At 35.2% G+C, this 14339-nt stretch overlaps 1 protein-coding gene across 1 annotated transcript; it reads left to right on the forward strand.

Annotated features, from left to right (window-relative positions):
- Nucleotides 1-5534: 5534 nt before the first annotated feature.
- On the forward strand, nt 5535-14202 carry LOC110636636 (chaperone protein dnaJ 50). The gene is made up of 11 exons (XM_058140619.1): nt 5535-5675; nt 10780-10837; nt 10950-11052; nt 11173-11239; nt 11507-11566; nt 12249-12299; nt 12410-12490; nt 12867-12979; nt 13229-13346; nt 13527-13653; nt 13815-14202. Exons 1-11 carry the CDS (start codon nt 5535-5537, stop codon nt 13916-13918), a joined length of 1023 nt encoding a protein of 340 aa, XP_057996602.1. The 3' UTR covers nt 13919-14202.
- The last annotated feature ends 137 nt before the right edge of the window (nt 14203-14339 follow it).

A 14339-nucleotide genomic window follows, 5' to 3' on the forward strand; every position in this document is an offset into this window, starting at 1 on the left:
ATGAGATTGTTCAAGAGCATTTCAGAAAAAGCTATCCACAAGACCCACTTGAAAATTGCTTAGTCCATGGTGGGAATATTGATGATGACAATCTCAACATAGCTGCTTTTGCACAACACTTGGAGAGCTTTCCACCACATCCTGAAGCCACAATTTTTCAACTTGAAGAAGTGCAAACTTTGGAGATCAAACCACCATCATTAAAGGTAGAGGATGCCCCAAAGGTAGATCTTAAACCTCTTCCTTCCAACCTTAGGTATGCTTTTCTTGGACCAAATGAAACATATCCTGTTATAATTAATGCATGTTTGACTGATATTGAGAATGAAAAATTGTTGAGAGTTTTGAGAGAATATAGAAGAGTTTTGGGTTATGCAATTGATGATATAAAAGGAATTAGTCCAACAGTTTGTATGCATAGGATTTTCCTTGAGCCAAATAGTAAACCTTCCATTGAACACCAAAGAAGATTGAATCCTACAATGAAGGATGTTGTGAAAAAGGAAGTCCTAAAATTACTAGCTGCTGGAATTATTTACCCTATTTCTGACAGTGAGTGGGTTAGTCCTGTGCATATTGTACCAAAAAAGGGTGGGGTGACAGTTGTTAAAAATGAGAATAATGAATTGATACCCACTAGAACTGTTATAGGTTGGAGAATGTGCATAGACTATAGGAAGTTAAACAATGCCACAAGAAAAGACCACTTTCCCCTTCCTTTTATGGATCAAATGTTAGAGAGATTAGCCAAGCATTCATTCTTTTGTTACTTAGATGGATATTTTGGTTTCTTTCAAATTCCAATACATCCTGATGACCAAGAAAAAACTACCTTTACCTGTCCCTATGGCACCTTTGCATATCGAAGGATGCCATTAGGATTGTGTAATGCGCCTGGCACATTTCAAAGGTGCATGATGGCCATTTTTTCTGATTTTATTGAAGAAATTATGGAGGTCTTCATGGATGACTTTTCAGTATATGGCACTAATTTTGATTCATGCTTGACTAATTTGTCTAAAATCTTGCAGAGATGTGCTGATAATGATCTGGTGTTGAATTGGGAGAAATGCCACTTTATGGTCCAAGAGGGAATCGTTTTAGGGCATTTGATCTCAAATAGGGGAATTGAAGTGGATAGAGCTAAAATAGAAATTATTGAAAAAATGCCACCTCCAACCACTGTCAAAGGAGTGAGGAGTTTTCTTGGACATGACGGGTTTTACCGGCGATTTATTCAGGATTTTTCTAAACTTGCTAAACCCTTAACAAATCTTTTGAATCATGATGTTAAATTTGATTTTAATCAAGATTGTATGGTTGCTTTTTGCAGGTTGAAGATGGCCTTAACAACAGCTCCTATCATGCAACCCCCGGATTGGACTTTGCCATTCGAAATCATGTGTGATGCAAGCGAGTTTCTTGTTGAGTATCCTTGGCAATGGAAAGATAGGAAACCTTATGCCATTTACTATGCAAGCCGAACCCTTGATGAAGCTCAAGTTAATTATGCCACAACTGAAAAGGAGTTCCTTGCGGTAGTATTTGCACTCAATAAATTCCGTTCTTATTTGGTCAACTCAAAGGTAATAGTTTTCACTGATCATGCAGCAATAAGGTATCTAATAAGCAAGAAAGAGGCTAAATCTAGGTTGATTATATGGATTTTATTACTTCAAGAATTTGATTTGGAAATAAGAGATAAAAAGGGTGTTGAGAATGTGGTGGCTGATCACCTTTCTAGGATAAAAACTGAAAATAAAGACGATGAAATTGTGCCAATTGATGAATTTTTCATGAATGAGCAGTTGTATGTGTTGAATTCTGCACTTCCATGGTTTGCTGATATTGTGAATTTCTTGTCTTGTGGTGTCTTGCCACCTGATTTATCTTGGCAGCAAAAGAAAAGATTCTTGCATGATGTTAAATTTTATTCTTGGGAAGAACCTCTTTTGTTTAGGAGATGTAATGATGGAATAATTAGGAGATGTATACCAGAGGAAGAAATACATGATGTTATTTACCATTGTCATTCCTCTGAATATGGTGGTCATTTTAGTGTCTCAAAAACTGTTGAAAAAGTCTTGACATCAGGTTTCTATTGGCCTAATATGTTTAAACATGTGAGAGACTTTGTAAGCAAGTGTGATAGGTGCCAAAGGGTAGGCAACATTTCCAAAAGAGATGAGATGCCCCAACAGTCCATATTAGAAGTTGAATTGTTTGATGTGTGGGGAATTGATTTCATGGGGCCATTTCCATCTTCTTATGGGAATAAATATATCTTGGTAGGGGTGGATTATGTATCTAAATGGGTAGAAGCTATTGCTACACCTACCAATGATGCAAAAGTTGTGGTGAAATTTCTGAAAAAATTTGTATTGACCAGGTTTGGTGCCCCACGTGCCATAATCAGTGATGGTGGTAGCCATTTTTCAACCACCAATTTGAAAAATTGATGAGAAAATATGGGGTAAAGCATAGGATTGCCACACCATATCACCCTCAAACAAATGGCCAAGTAGAAATCACAAATAGAGAAATCAAGCAAATCTTGGAGAAAATTGTCAATAAGTCCAGAAAAGATTGGTCCCTTAAATTAGATGACACTCTTTGGGCATATAGAACAGCATTTAAAAACCCCATAGGAACTACACCTTATAGGTTAGTTTTTGGGAAATCATGCCATTTGCCCGTAGAGTTAGAACATAAAGCTTATTGGGCCATTAGAACAATCAATTTTGATTTACAAGCTGCTGGACATAAAAGACTTTTGCAACTTGATGAATTAGAAGAATTGAGACTTGATGCTTATGAAAATGCTAAGATCTATAAAGAAAGAACAAAAAAATGGCATGATAAGCATATCAAGAAAAAGGACTTTAAAGAAGGAGATTTGGTTCTCTTATTCAATTCAAGGTTAAAATTTTTTCCAGGAAAATTAAAATCAAGGTGGTCAGGTCCATTTAAAATTTTGAAAGTTTTACCTCATGGTGCTGTGGAAATCTTTGGTGAAAAATCGGGTAATTTCAAGGTAAATGGGCAAAGGTTGAGGCATTATTCAGCTGGTGAGCCAATTGAGAAAATAGCAACTTGCTATCTTTCTCATTCTCCATGAAATTTTGAGTAAGTATGGTAAAGCTAAAGACCTAAACTTAGCATTTTTGTACATAACTCAAAATTTTTCATTGATTCTTTATATATATTTGTTTTAAATTTTTCTATACTCCTTATTCAGAGTTTGATATTGTTCTAATTTCCTTGTGCAGATGGGATGCAATGCATTGCAAGCAAATGAGCAATAAAAATTTTATTTTTAGCTTTAAATTTTAGCTTTAAATTTTAGGTTTTAAATTTGTTCACTTATAATTTTCATCTCTCTTTTGTTGAGTATTTGCTGGTTCATATTGTTGGATTCATTGCCCTTTTGGTTATTTTAAGAGAAAATTTTTCCAAATTTTGACATCTTGGTTTAACAAGAAAATTATTTGAATATGGGTGTGTGAATTGGAGCTTTGAAAAATTATTTTGTGCGAGTATTTAATGAACACAACAAGTTGAATAATTAGAATTCATGTTATAAAGGTTTAATCATTTAAAATCTAATTTGTTTCAATTTTTTAGGTGCTATGAAATCCGGTCATTTTTGGGCAGCAGACTGCACAACTTGCGACATTACCGGGTTTGCTTGTGTCACTGCTTATGACCGCTGGGCACACTTTTGGGCAGATTGTTGCACAACTTCCGACGCAAACCCCCCTATCCTTATGTTCTAACTTGTGTCGCCTGTTTGTTTTGCAGGATAACAACTTCCTTCACCGGAATGGGCCAGTAGTAAAACCCAAAAGCCCACGCCCAAAAAAAAAAATTAAAACCCAACCGATTAAAAAACCCAAAGCCTACAAGCCCGAAACCAAACCTAAAACCAGCCCAACCGACTAAACCCCAATCCCCAAGCCCACAACCCGTAAACCCATAACCTTCTTCTCCCTCCCGACATCGCTCCCGACACAACCCTTCCCTCCCGCCGTCGCCTTCATCTTCACTGTCGCCGAAACCTTCAACTTCTTCCCATATTTCATCCTTTTCCAATCACGTCCCTCCATTTCGCCATGTTCGACTCCCCATTATCATTCGAAAACTCGCCTCCCCACTCCTCACACCCGTCGCAGCCCCAAGGCACCCCACCCATGCACGCCGACCCATCGCCGGCCCATTCTGTTGATGCTCCAATCGCCACACTCAAGAAGAAAAAGGCGAAAAGCATTAAACCACACAAATCGACAGGCGGCGTCAAGCGGAAACAACCCGAACCGGCCACACAACAACCCCCAATCCCGCCTCCAATGCCCGCCGCGCCTGCTGACCGACATGGCATTCCGAAATCAGCGGTCAAGCGCCCCGGTACATCTAAAGGTAACCTCGCATTCCCCTCCTCTTTGCCTACTGCTACACATTGGATATTACCTACTGCCGACATGAAGAAAAATAAGGCAAGAATTGTAGCCCGACAAATGGTTCAAACTCGGTATTTGGATGTGTCTACACTCAAATCCTTGAAGATTTATGATGAAATGCAGTCTCTGTTAGATGCTTTAGGTTGGGTGCGATTTGCACATAAACAGGAACTGGTCTACCCCATTTTAGTGCAGGAATTTTTGGCCTCCCTGTCCACTAATGAGCATAAACTTGCCTTGGATAATGACTTGACAATCCATTTTAGATGCCTTGGTCAAGATAGGGTCCTGTCTATGGATAATTTTCACCATATATTTGGCTTTCCACCTGATGGTCTGTTCAAAATACCTACTAACCAATGGGACTATAATGCGTGTGAATTTTGAAAGCGAATTGCACCTTCAGCAGGTACCTTCAAACCAGGACACAGTAAGGCCTCCAAGATTGAGAATCATGCCTTGAGATTGCTTCAGCGACTAATTGCAAATACAATTTTAGGCAGAGGATCTAGTGTCGGCACAATGTCACAATATGATCTCTTCTTTTTGTGGTGTGCAAAAACTGGCAAAAAAGCTTCCCCTGGTTATTATTTCTGCCGCCATGTGATCCGCCAGACCACTAGAGGTACTGGTAGCATTGTCTTTGGAGGTTTGGTCACACCCATTGCACATTATTTTGGCTTTAATCCTCAAATGCACAAGTGTCCTGCTCTTCCAACTGGTTTGTTATTTTTGGATGGACCTCATCTAGCCAACCAAAAATTTTGTATCAAAAATGAAGCTACCAAGCAGTATGAGATTCCTGCACTAACAGACAAACCACCTGGTTCTCCCACTGCTATTAGTTCCTCCTCAGCATCTAAGCGACCATTTGTGCAGCCTTCTACACAACCTTCAAGCCGAGCTCCACCAGTCGCTCAACCTGCTTCATCAACAGCTTCTGGACCATCCATAGCAACTCTTTTGACATTCATGGAGAATCTCAGTGATGAGATCTATTCTTTTCGGCAAATGACGGATGTCAATTTTCAGACACTACGAGATTTAGCTGACATATATTTGGATTGAAGTGCTGAAATGCAAGACGAATTGAAAGTCATGCGAGCTAAGCTGGAGAAGATCGAAACAAACCAAGCACTGATTTTGAACATTATCTCTCCACAGCAGCCACCACAAGCACCACCACCTCCACAAGATGGCAAGGGCAAAGGACTTCTCGTACCCGACTGACCAGCTTTTATTCTCCATTTCATGTCTTTAATTTCGTTGCTTAATTAATTAGTATTTTGAACTTGTTTAGTTAATATTTTGCTTGTGTTGTTTTTATTTTACTTGAACCATTTACTGATTCCGTTTTTTTTAGTTCCTCATAACATACATTTTTCTTTTATATCTTTAATACATTGCTCACTTGCTTTTATGTGCTACTTCGAATTTACACTTGATGGTTACATTTTTGAGCTTAACTTCCTATTTCAACTTTTTGAGTTTAATTGATTTAATGGATTCCATTGCACTGTTTCTTTTGCAATGAGTGCAGCAGCTGTCCAAATTTTATTTAATTAAATTGGCTGCACTTCAATGAGGTAACAATTCTCATCTCAGCTTGTGTCACTTTCAACACAAGTTATGCTATCGCTTATGCAACAGGGTAATAATTCTCTATGCACATATAACCAAATTATCCCATTCTTTGCACTCTTTTAACATTGAGGACAATGTTCATTCTGAGTATGGGAGAGAGGGTAAATTTTTTGCAAAAATTATTTTTTCCTTTTTCATTTGCATATAGTGACATACTCATTCATTACTTCATACTTGTACATATTCACGTATATACACTGCATATAGCTTCATATACTTAGTTATGCATACTTAGTTGCATATAGATTCACTATACATTTATACACTCATGCATTTCATTCATTCATTTAAAATTTTTGGATTTTTAAACCAGTCTGTGAATTCCATAAGCCACTTATTCAAGCAATCCAACTTGCCTTTAGATGGTTAGTGGAATGAAAGTTCCAGCTGGGTACAAAGTCTTAAGCATTATTCTTTCTCTTACTTAATAGCTGAAAATTAATACATTCATCTAGGTATGCAGATTCTGATTAGTTATTTTGAGTTTTGAGTGTCTGGATAAGCCTTTAAGGAATAAAATGGTCATTGTCGTCTCACCATTCCTAGAACAAGCATCTTAGATCTTTCAAAGCGAAATTTTTAACTTGCATTCGATAAAAATATGATTTAGGCATTCCTTCATATTTTAAACCTCGCATTTAGCCTTAACCTACCTTAATCTCATTTTAACCCTTGCAAACCCCCTTGAACCTTAATTCCCTAATTTCTTTGGAACCCAAATCATTTACCTAGCCATTAAACCTAAACACTACCACCTATTATGAGAATAATATTTTAGCAATTAAGTGCATAAAAAAATAAAATAAATAATGATATAAAAATAAAAATAAAAATAAAAAAAAATAAAAAAAAAAATCTCGGAGGATTGAAACATCTTGAAAAGTGCTAAAGTAATTGTCAAAAGTTGAAAAGGTCACCAAAATATCCCAAAGGTAATTTTGGGTGTGACATGAAATAGGGACACATACAAAATCAAAATAAAATAAAATAAAATAAGCATAAAAAGTAGTCCCTTTTGTATAATCATTGTGATAGCACTTGAGATTCATTGTGAATTTCTTTCCTCTTTATAAAAAAAAAAAATGGATGCACTTTGAGTTTCATGATTAATATTATTCTCATATTTTGTTTTCCTTATTCCCTTTCTTTGTTAACCACAATTTTACCCTATTAGACCCCATTACAACCCTTAAAAAGACCTAATGATTCTTTGAAAAATGCTTGTTACATTAGTAGAGTTAGATCTTTTATGCTTGCATATGGGTTTGGCAATATAATCTTCCATACATTACTCACCATCTATTTGAGACACATTGGCTATCTATTTCATTTAGGTTTGTTTTGGCACAATTGACTCTTGTAGCTGGTTGGTATTTGTTGCTTGGGTTGATTGGTTAATTCTTAGCTATTCTGTAATTGTTGAGAGTGCTTGCTTCATTCTTTGTGCTTTTGCTGGTGGGAATTTGGAATGTTGGTGGCTAGAGGTAAGTTGGTGGTTTGGATTAGTGATTTTTGTGTTTTCAAAGACTGATTCTATTCCCTTCCAAATGAGTTTTAATGAAATTTTTGCTTGAGGACAAGCAAGAGTTTGAGTATGGGGGAATTTGATGCATGCATTTAATATCATCATTTAGGAGTAATTTTTACACATAATTTACCCTTGTTCATTATTATTATTATAGATATTAGTATATATTTAGTCAACTTTACAATTTTCACACTTCTTAGTTTAATTTTTGGAATTTATTTGTTTTGTAGGTTAAATTTGGAGAAATTTGATGTATTTTGATCAGAGTAGCCATTTGGAGGAGATTAAAGTCGAATTGCAAAAATTTTGAAGTTGAGTAAAAAATGGCCGAGAGCGACACAATCTGCAGCACAACCGAGTTAGCTTATGTCGCAGGTTGTGTCGATCGTCAGATATTCAGGCCGAGAGCGACACAACCCGCAACACAACCCACGACACAACTGACTCAGCTTATGTCATTTTTACTGGAAATAATTGACGTGGCATTTCCGTTACTCCAGCTTTTTACCTCACTTTCTCTGGAACCTTCCCCCTTTTACCCATTCTAGGGCAGACCCTTAGCCTATATAAAGCCTCATTTTATCATTTTCTTTCCATAAAGAGCAAGAGAGGCATTTTTGGCAAGATTAGAAAGAGAAGGAGGGAGCACTTTCTGCATTTTTTTTCCAGCAGCTGCAGATCACGTTTCTGCACTTTTCTGCAGCAGATTCTGCTGCATATTTCTGAGTTTTTCTACCCTTGAGCTTACATTTCCATTATTTCTTCATTTATACATTTGGGTTTGTCTTTAAACAATGATTTGTGAGTAGTTGATTGAGATTCTAGAGATGGGTTTGTAAATATTGATTTGTATTGTGGTTTTGAACTGATTTAGCCATTTAAATGAGATTTGTTACATTTTGATTTATTGCTTGTGAGCTTGTTGCCTTGCTTGATGAATGGGCCCTCATTAAGTTAAGCTTTAATCCTTAATAGATGGACTGAAAAGTGAATATTATGGATAGATAATCTTGCAATAAACTTTATTTTCTTGGTGTTAGAGATAAGCTAAGAAGATTAAGGGGAACTTTCCAAAAATCAATTAGAGCTTTAAATGTGTTTTTGTTAGGTTTGAAATACCGTGAAAACAGGGTTTGATTTAATGAAAACCAACTTTGAAATGCTTGAAAAATGTTTCAAAAATTTAAGAATTGATTTCCCTCAAAATTGCAATTCTCATGTGTTTGGCTAAATTAGGGATAAACCACATGCAAACAATATTGAAAATCCAATATCTAGAATCAATTTAATTTTCATTGAATTTAGATTTAAATCCTCCAAATCATTTAAATAGCAATTTCAATTTAAATCCAATTTAAATTTAAATACAATTTAAATCCAATCTCTAGAATCACTTTAATTTTTATTGAATTTAGATTTAATTCCTCTCAAATTTCATAAATAGAAATTCCACATTAATTTTTGGTAATCTAGTTTAATTAATTTTAGTTAATTGTTTGATTTAGTTTTAATTCCTCAAATACCAATTTTAATTCCAAATTTCATTTTACATCTTTAATTTTTGTCTTAATTTGAAATTTCATTTTACATCTTTAATTTTTGTCATTCTAATTAGCTTATACTTTTATTTCCAATATAAGCACAATTCCCTGTGGGATCGATATCATTTTTTTAAAACTATACTATTGTGACCCGTGCACTTGCGGAAATCACCGTATCATGTATATGGTGTTAATCCATCAATCATGACTCACAAACCGAATGTTGATTCTATTGTCAAACCAGTCCAACAGAAGAAGAGGAATTTTGCCCCATACAGACAAAGGGCAATAGCAGAAAAAGTAAAAAAACTAAAAAACGCAGGTTTGATCTTTAAAGTTTAATATCCAACTAGGGTTGCCAATGTTGTCCTTGTCAAAAAAACCCAACAAGGCATGTCCAAAAAAACACTACCCTTTTCCCACCATTAATCGTTTGGTAGATGCCACAACAAGACATGTTGTATGTTCACTAGTTGATGTAATTTTTAGATACCACCAGATATTAATGGAGCCTGAGTATGTAGAAAAAATAACATTTGTTACTAATGATGGAGTGCATTGTTATAGAGTAATGCCATTCGGGTTAAAAAATGCAGGTGCAACTTACCAGCGTCTAATTAACATGATGTTAAAAAACTTAATTAGCAAAGTGATGGAGGTATATGTAGATTACATGATCATCAAAAGTAAATAGGTGAAAGACTATGCCAAAGATATAATAGAGGCATTTGATGTGTTAGACAAAGTAAGAATAAAATTAAACCCAAAAAAGTACATATTCGAGATTAAAGCGGAGAAATTTTTGAGATACACAATGTCAGAAAGAGAAACAGAGGCCGATCCATAAAAAATAAAAGTCATAATCATTAGCTGCGTGTCTATTTCATTAAGGCTGAAGTTAGAGGCCTCTTTGATTCCACGTGTAATTATTAATAGTCTATAATTACTGAAATAAATTTTTTTGATGTGGGTTAAAAGCTTTAATATAAAAAAAAACCATTCTAAATTAAGGTAAGGAGTCTTCTAACAGAGAGTTAAAAAAAAAAAAAATCAACAACAATGTTGATGATATGATTTCGATACGGTGATATACGCTTCTTCTCTTCTTATACGGTAGCTAGATAGAGTTATATCTATCTGTCATAGGACTTGTGTATAAAAAATCAGTAGAATTTATATATTTATTTATTAAATTTATAGTTATTTAAAAATTATTAAATTCATTAAGCATTAATTTCTGAAAAATATCTAATGCTAAATAATTATTTAATTTTAGTAAATTTTCACAATATCAACTAGTTAATCTATTTATTTTTAAAATCGAATTAATTAACTCTTATCTATTGATTTTCTTTTCATTAAATAAAGTGGTCATGTTTAAAAAAACAAAATCAAAAGATATCAAATGCCGTAAATATCCTTTGTCAACTAATATTATTATAAAATTAGCTCTGATGGATTAAAATGCGCAACCTTATTGGACGGTGCAGATATCAAGCTCTCTGGATCTGTTGACATTCATGTGTCAAATAAATGAAATTCGGGTAATTTCATTCAACACGTGGGTTCTCTTTTCTGTTTCTTTTCTTTACAAAAACGCGATTATCAGACAAACCGGAAAGCCAATGGCGCCACCGATGGCGATACGGTGGCGAGCAGTCCTATCAGTTTTTGTTATGTCATTCTTCATCCTTCCATCAGCTGCCATATACTGCGATGAAGACGATTGCTATGATCTCCTCGGGTCGGCTCCTCTCTCTCTCTCTCTCTGAAACTTTTTAATTGTGACTGATTTAGTAACATTTACCTCCAATTCTAGGGTTTCTCAAAACGCCAATGCTTCAGAGATAAAAAAAGCATACTACAAACTCTCATTGAAATAGTAAGTTCTATTATTATTATTGTTATTATTATTATTATTATTATTATTATTATTATTTGTTTCTTTGTGCGTTGATTTTTTTAGCTTAATTCGAGTTTTTAATATGTGTTCTGTGGCAAGTCACCCAGACAAAAACCCGGATCCGGAGTCCAGAAAACTGTTTGTGAAAATCGCAAATGCTTATGAGGTAGTACTAATCCTTCATTCAATTATTCAAATCAATGCATTGCGATTTAACTTCAATGGAAGCGACATTGGCTCTAATTGTATATTGAATGTAATTTCAATAGAAATGAGTGAATTTTATATATTCAATGAATATCATTTGGCTTATATGAACTTCTTACTTTTGAAACAAACAATTCATAATGATTTGGATTGCAAAAAATTTTGGTTCCTTGTTTAAAATTTGTGTTTATGTAAGATGAGATATAGAGTCATGTTTGGATTGCAGATTCTGAAAGATGAAGCTACTCGGGAGCAGTATGATTATGCAATTGCACATCCAGAGGAGGTGCATCTCGTTTCCATTCTCACTTTCGTTGTTATTTTTTCCCCCTGTTTATTCATAACAGAATTTTAGTGGAACTTATAGCTTTGTAACGTCTATTTTCATATTTTTGAATACTATCTTAAGACCACTTAATCTATCTATTACTTTGGAGTTAAGGAAGTTCTGCTAAGTCCAAGGACTGATTGTTTTTTCTGCGAGTTTTTGGTTATCATAAAAGATTTTTAGTTACAATATTACATTGTATGTTGTGAAAAATCATTTTCTTTTCAATGTGCTGCATATTTGTTATAAAACAATGATGGCTACAGATGTTGATCTAAATCTTTAACATGCTGCATTTGAAATTTGCAGTATATATATGACCTTCTCTTTGATTCCCTACTAGAATACTGAGTATGTGATGAGCGAGAAGCATTTTGGAAGAAATTTCTGTTATGACTTAAGAGGGAGATGACATCTGAAGGCGATGTATGCCATCTCATACTCAGGATTGTTTATCTCTTTGTGTGTGTGTACACTCATTCATTGAGGTGGAGCCTTGAAGCAAATTACTAATTAGAAAATTTCTTGTACATTCTTTTGTCATTGGCTGTCAGCATCCCCAGTAACTAGCAATGGAGAATTCTTGGACTTCAGATTATTAAGTAATGCTAAAACTATTTCAATGTTCTTTTCCTTTTAGGTATTTTACAATACAGCTCGTTACTATCACGCATATTATGGTCATAAAACGGTGAGTACTTATCCATTATTTTGATGGTTTTAGTACTGGCTTGGAACTACGTATTTTAGTTGATAGATGAAGCTATGTTGGAATTTAACATTGATATATATACTTTGTAGGATCCTCAATATGTCCTGGTTGGTCTTCTTCTGATTCTCTCAGGATTTCAATATCTGAATCAGTGGACAAGGTATAATCAGGTATAGTCTCAAGTTAAATAAAATTCATACATGGGTACATTTGAAATTTGGTGTGATAAATATTGATGCCTATGCTGGATGTCAGTATCCTAGCTCTGTTGCAACTGTAATCTTTAATATTATGATGTCATTTTTCTTGGCTAACAACATCGCCTGTGCATTTGAGTTCTACAGTAAGTATTATCTTTTTTGCATTCTAAGAGTGTGATACTGGTGGTAGGAAATGTCACAGGATAAGGAAGTTATGGCATCAAGGATTATATAATATGTAGTGTAACTTTACATGCAGAGATCATTTTATCTTTTGCATTCCCTGCATTAATCAGTTTTATAAGTTCTCTGAGTTACTTTTTCATAGTCCTTCACATCATTGCAGGCTGTAGCCATGGTCAAGAAGACACCTGCTTACAAAAATAGGTTACGAGCACTGGAACTTGAACGCAGTGGAGGAACTACAACCAAGAAGAAGGGTAGCAAGCAGATGGACAAGTATGAACTGTGAACTTATTTTGATCTTCCATGATAAGACAAATTTACCTCATGGATGTGAATATGCTGTGTCATTGATAGGTCTGATTTATTCAGTTGTTTATCTTGTCATCCCCTTCCTGCTGGGTGCATTTTTACTAGTTTTGACTGGAATTTTGGGAAGGGGGGTTGTTAATTCTTACTGTTGGGCTGTCACATCTGTTGTTCTAAGGTTATGCTTAATGGTAACAGGCAATATTTCTATGGCAGGAAAGTGGAGGAAGATCTCAGCAAAGAACTTGAACTGGACATAAAGGGAGCTCAAAAACCTGTCATCTGGGAACTTATTGGTGTTCGATTTGTCCTCTTACCTTACACTATAGGCAAGGTTAGAGTACCTCTCTTATTATCATATATTTATGGCCTCAATCATCTTCTAAAGAATAAAGGAGAAAAAACAGCTTAAATTGATTTCTTTATTTTGTTGTATCCAAAAACAGTGCTCACTTCTAATCTGATACTCAAGTTTTGTATAATGAGGTCACTGATTGATTTTCTGTCAACCCAGCTACTATTGTGGCATGGCTGCTGGTTCTGGAGATACAAAGTGAAAAAGGCTCCATATTCTTGGGAGGATGCATCCTACCTAACGCAAAGGTCCCTGAGCGTGCCTCTTGATGCATGGAGAAGTGTTGGTAATCATACTTCAAAAGTCTTATCCTCGGCTCCACCCCCTTCTTTTCCCCTTCCATGATAATATAAAGGACAACACATTAACTTTGTTAGGGAAGTAAACAAGCTTAATTAACTTGTAGTTTGTTCTTTCACCAAATGGCTGTATTTCTATGTTTATTAGATGAATCAATGAAGGATGATCTTGTTCAGAGACGATTGTGGGATAAGTCCAACTTAGAGAGGTACCTCGCAGAAGTGCGCAAAGAATCTAAGCGCAGAAGATAGCAGATTTTGCTGCTATGCTTTCTCATGTTCTTCAAATCCTGACAACATGACTGTTTTCGGTAGAAGTTGAACGATATATTAGAGTTCACCCATATTGAAATAAAAAATAGGTGATTTCTTTAGTTGATTTATATCCGAAGGCAGAGCAAAGATTGTTGTTGCCATTTACCAATTATATACCTGTAAACATATAAGAAATTTTGAGGACGAGCATATTATGGGTGCTGTTGCATTAACATTGCACACTTTGGTGGCAGTGAGCTATTGTGAAATTATTTTTGGCATTCTCAGATTGTTCACTAGTTTCCCATTTACCCACTCTTGTGGAACAGATTACCATGTGAGAAACAGATCATCCATGGGAGCTTGGCTTCATCTTCCATCTTGGAAAGCTTGAAAAATAGCGTTAGGATGCAATTCC

This window comes from Hevea brasiliensis, chromosome 18, assembly GCF_030052815.1.
Source record: "Hevea brasiliensis isolate MT/VB/25A 57/8 chromosome 18, ASM3005281v1, whole genome shotgun sequence".
Lineage (NCBI taxonomy): Eukaryota > Viridiplantae > Streptophyta > Magnoliopsida > Malpighiales > Euphorbiaceae > Hevea > Hevea brasiliensis.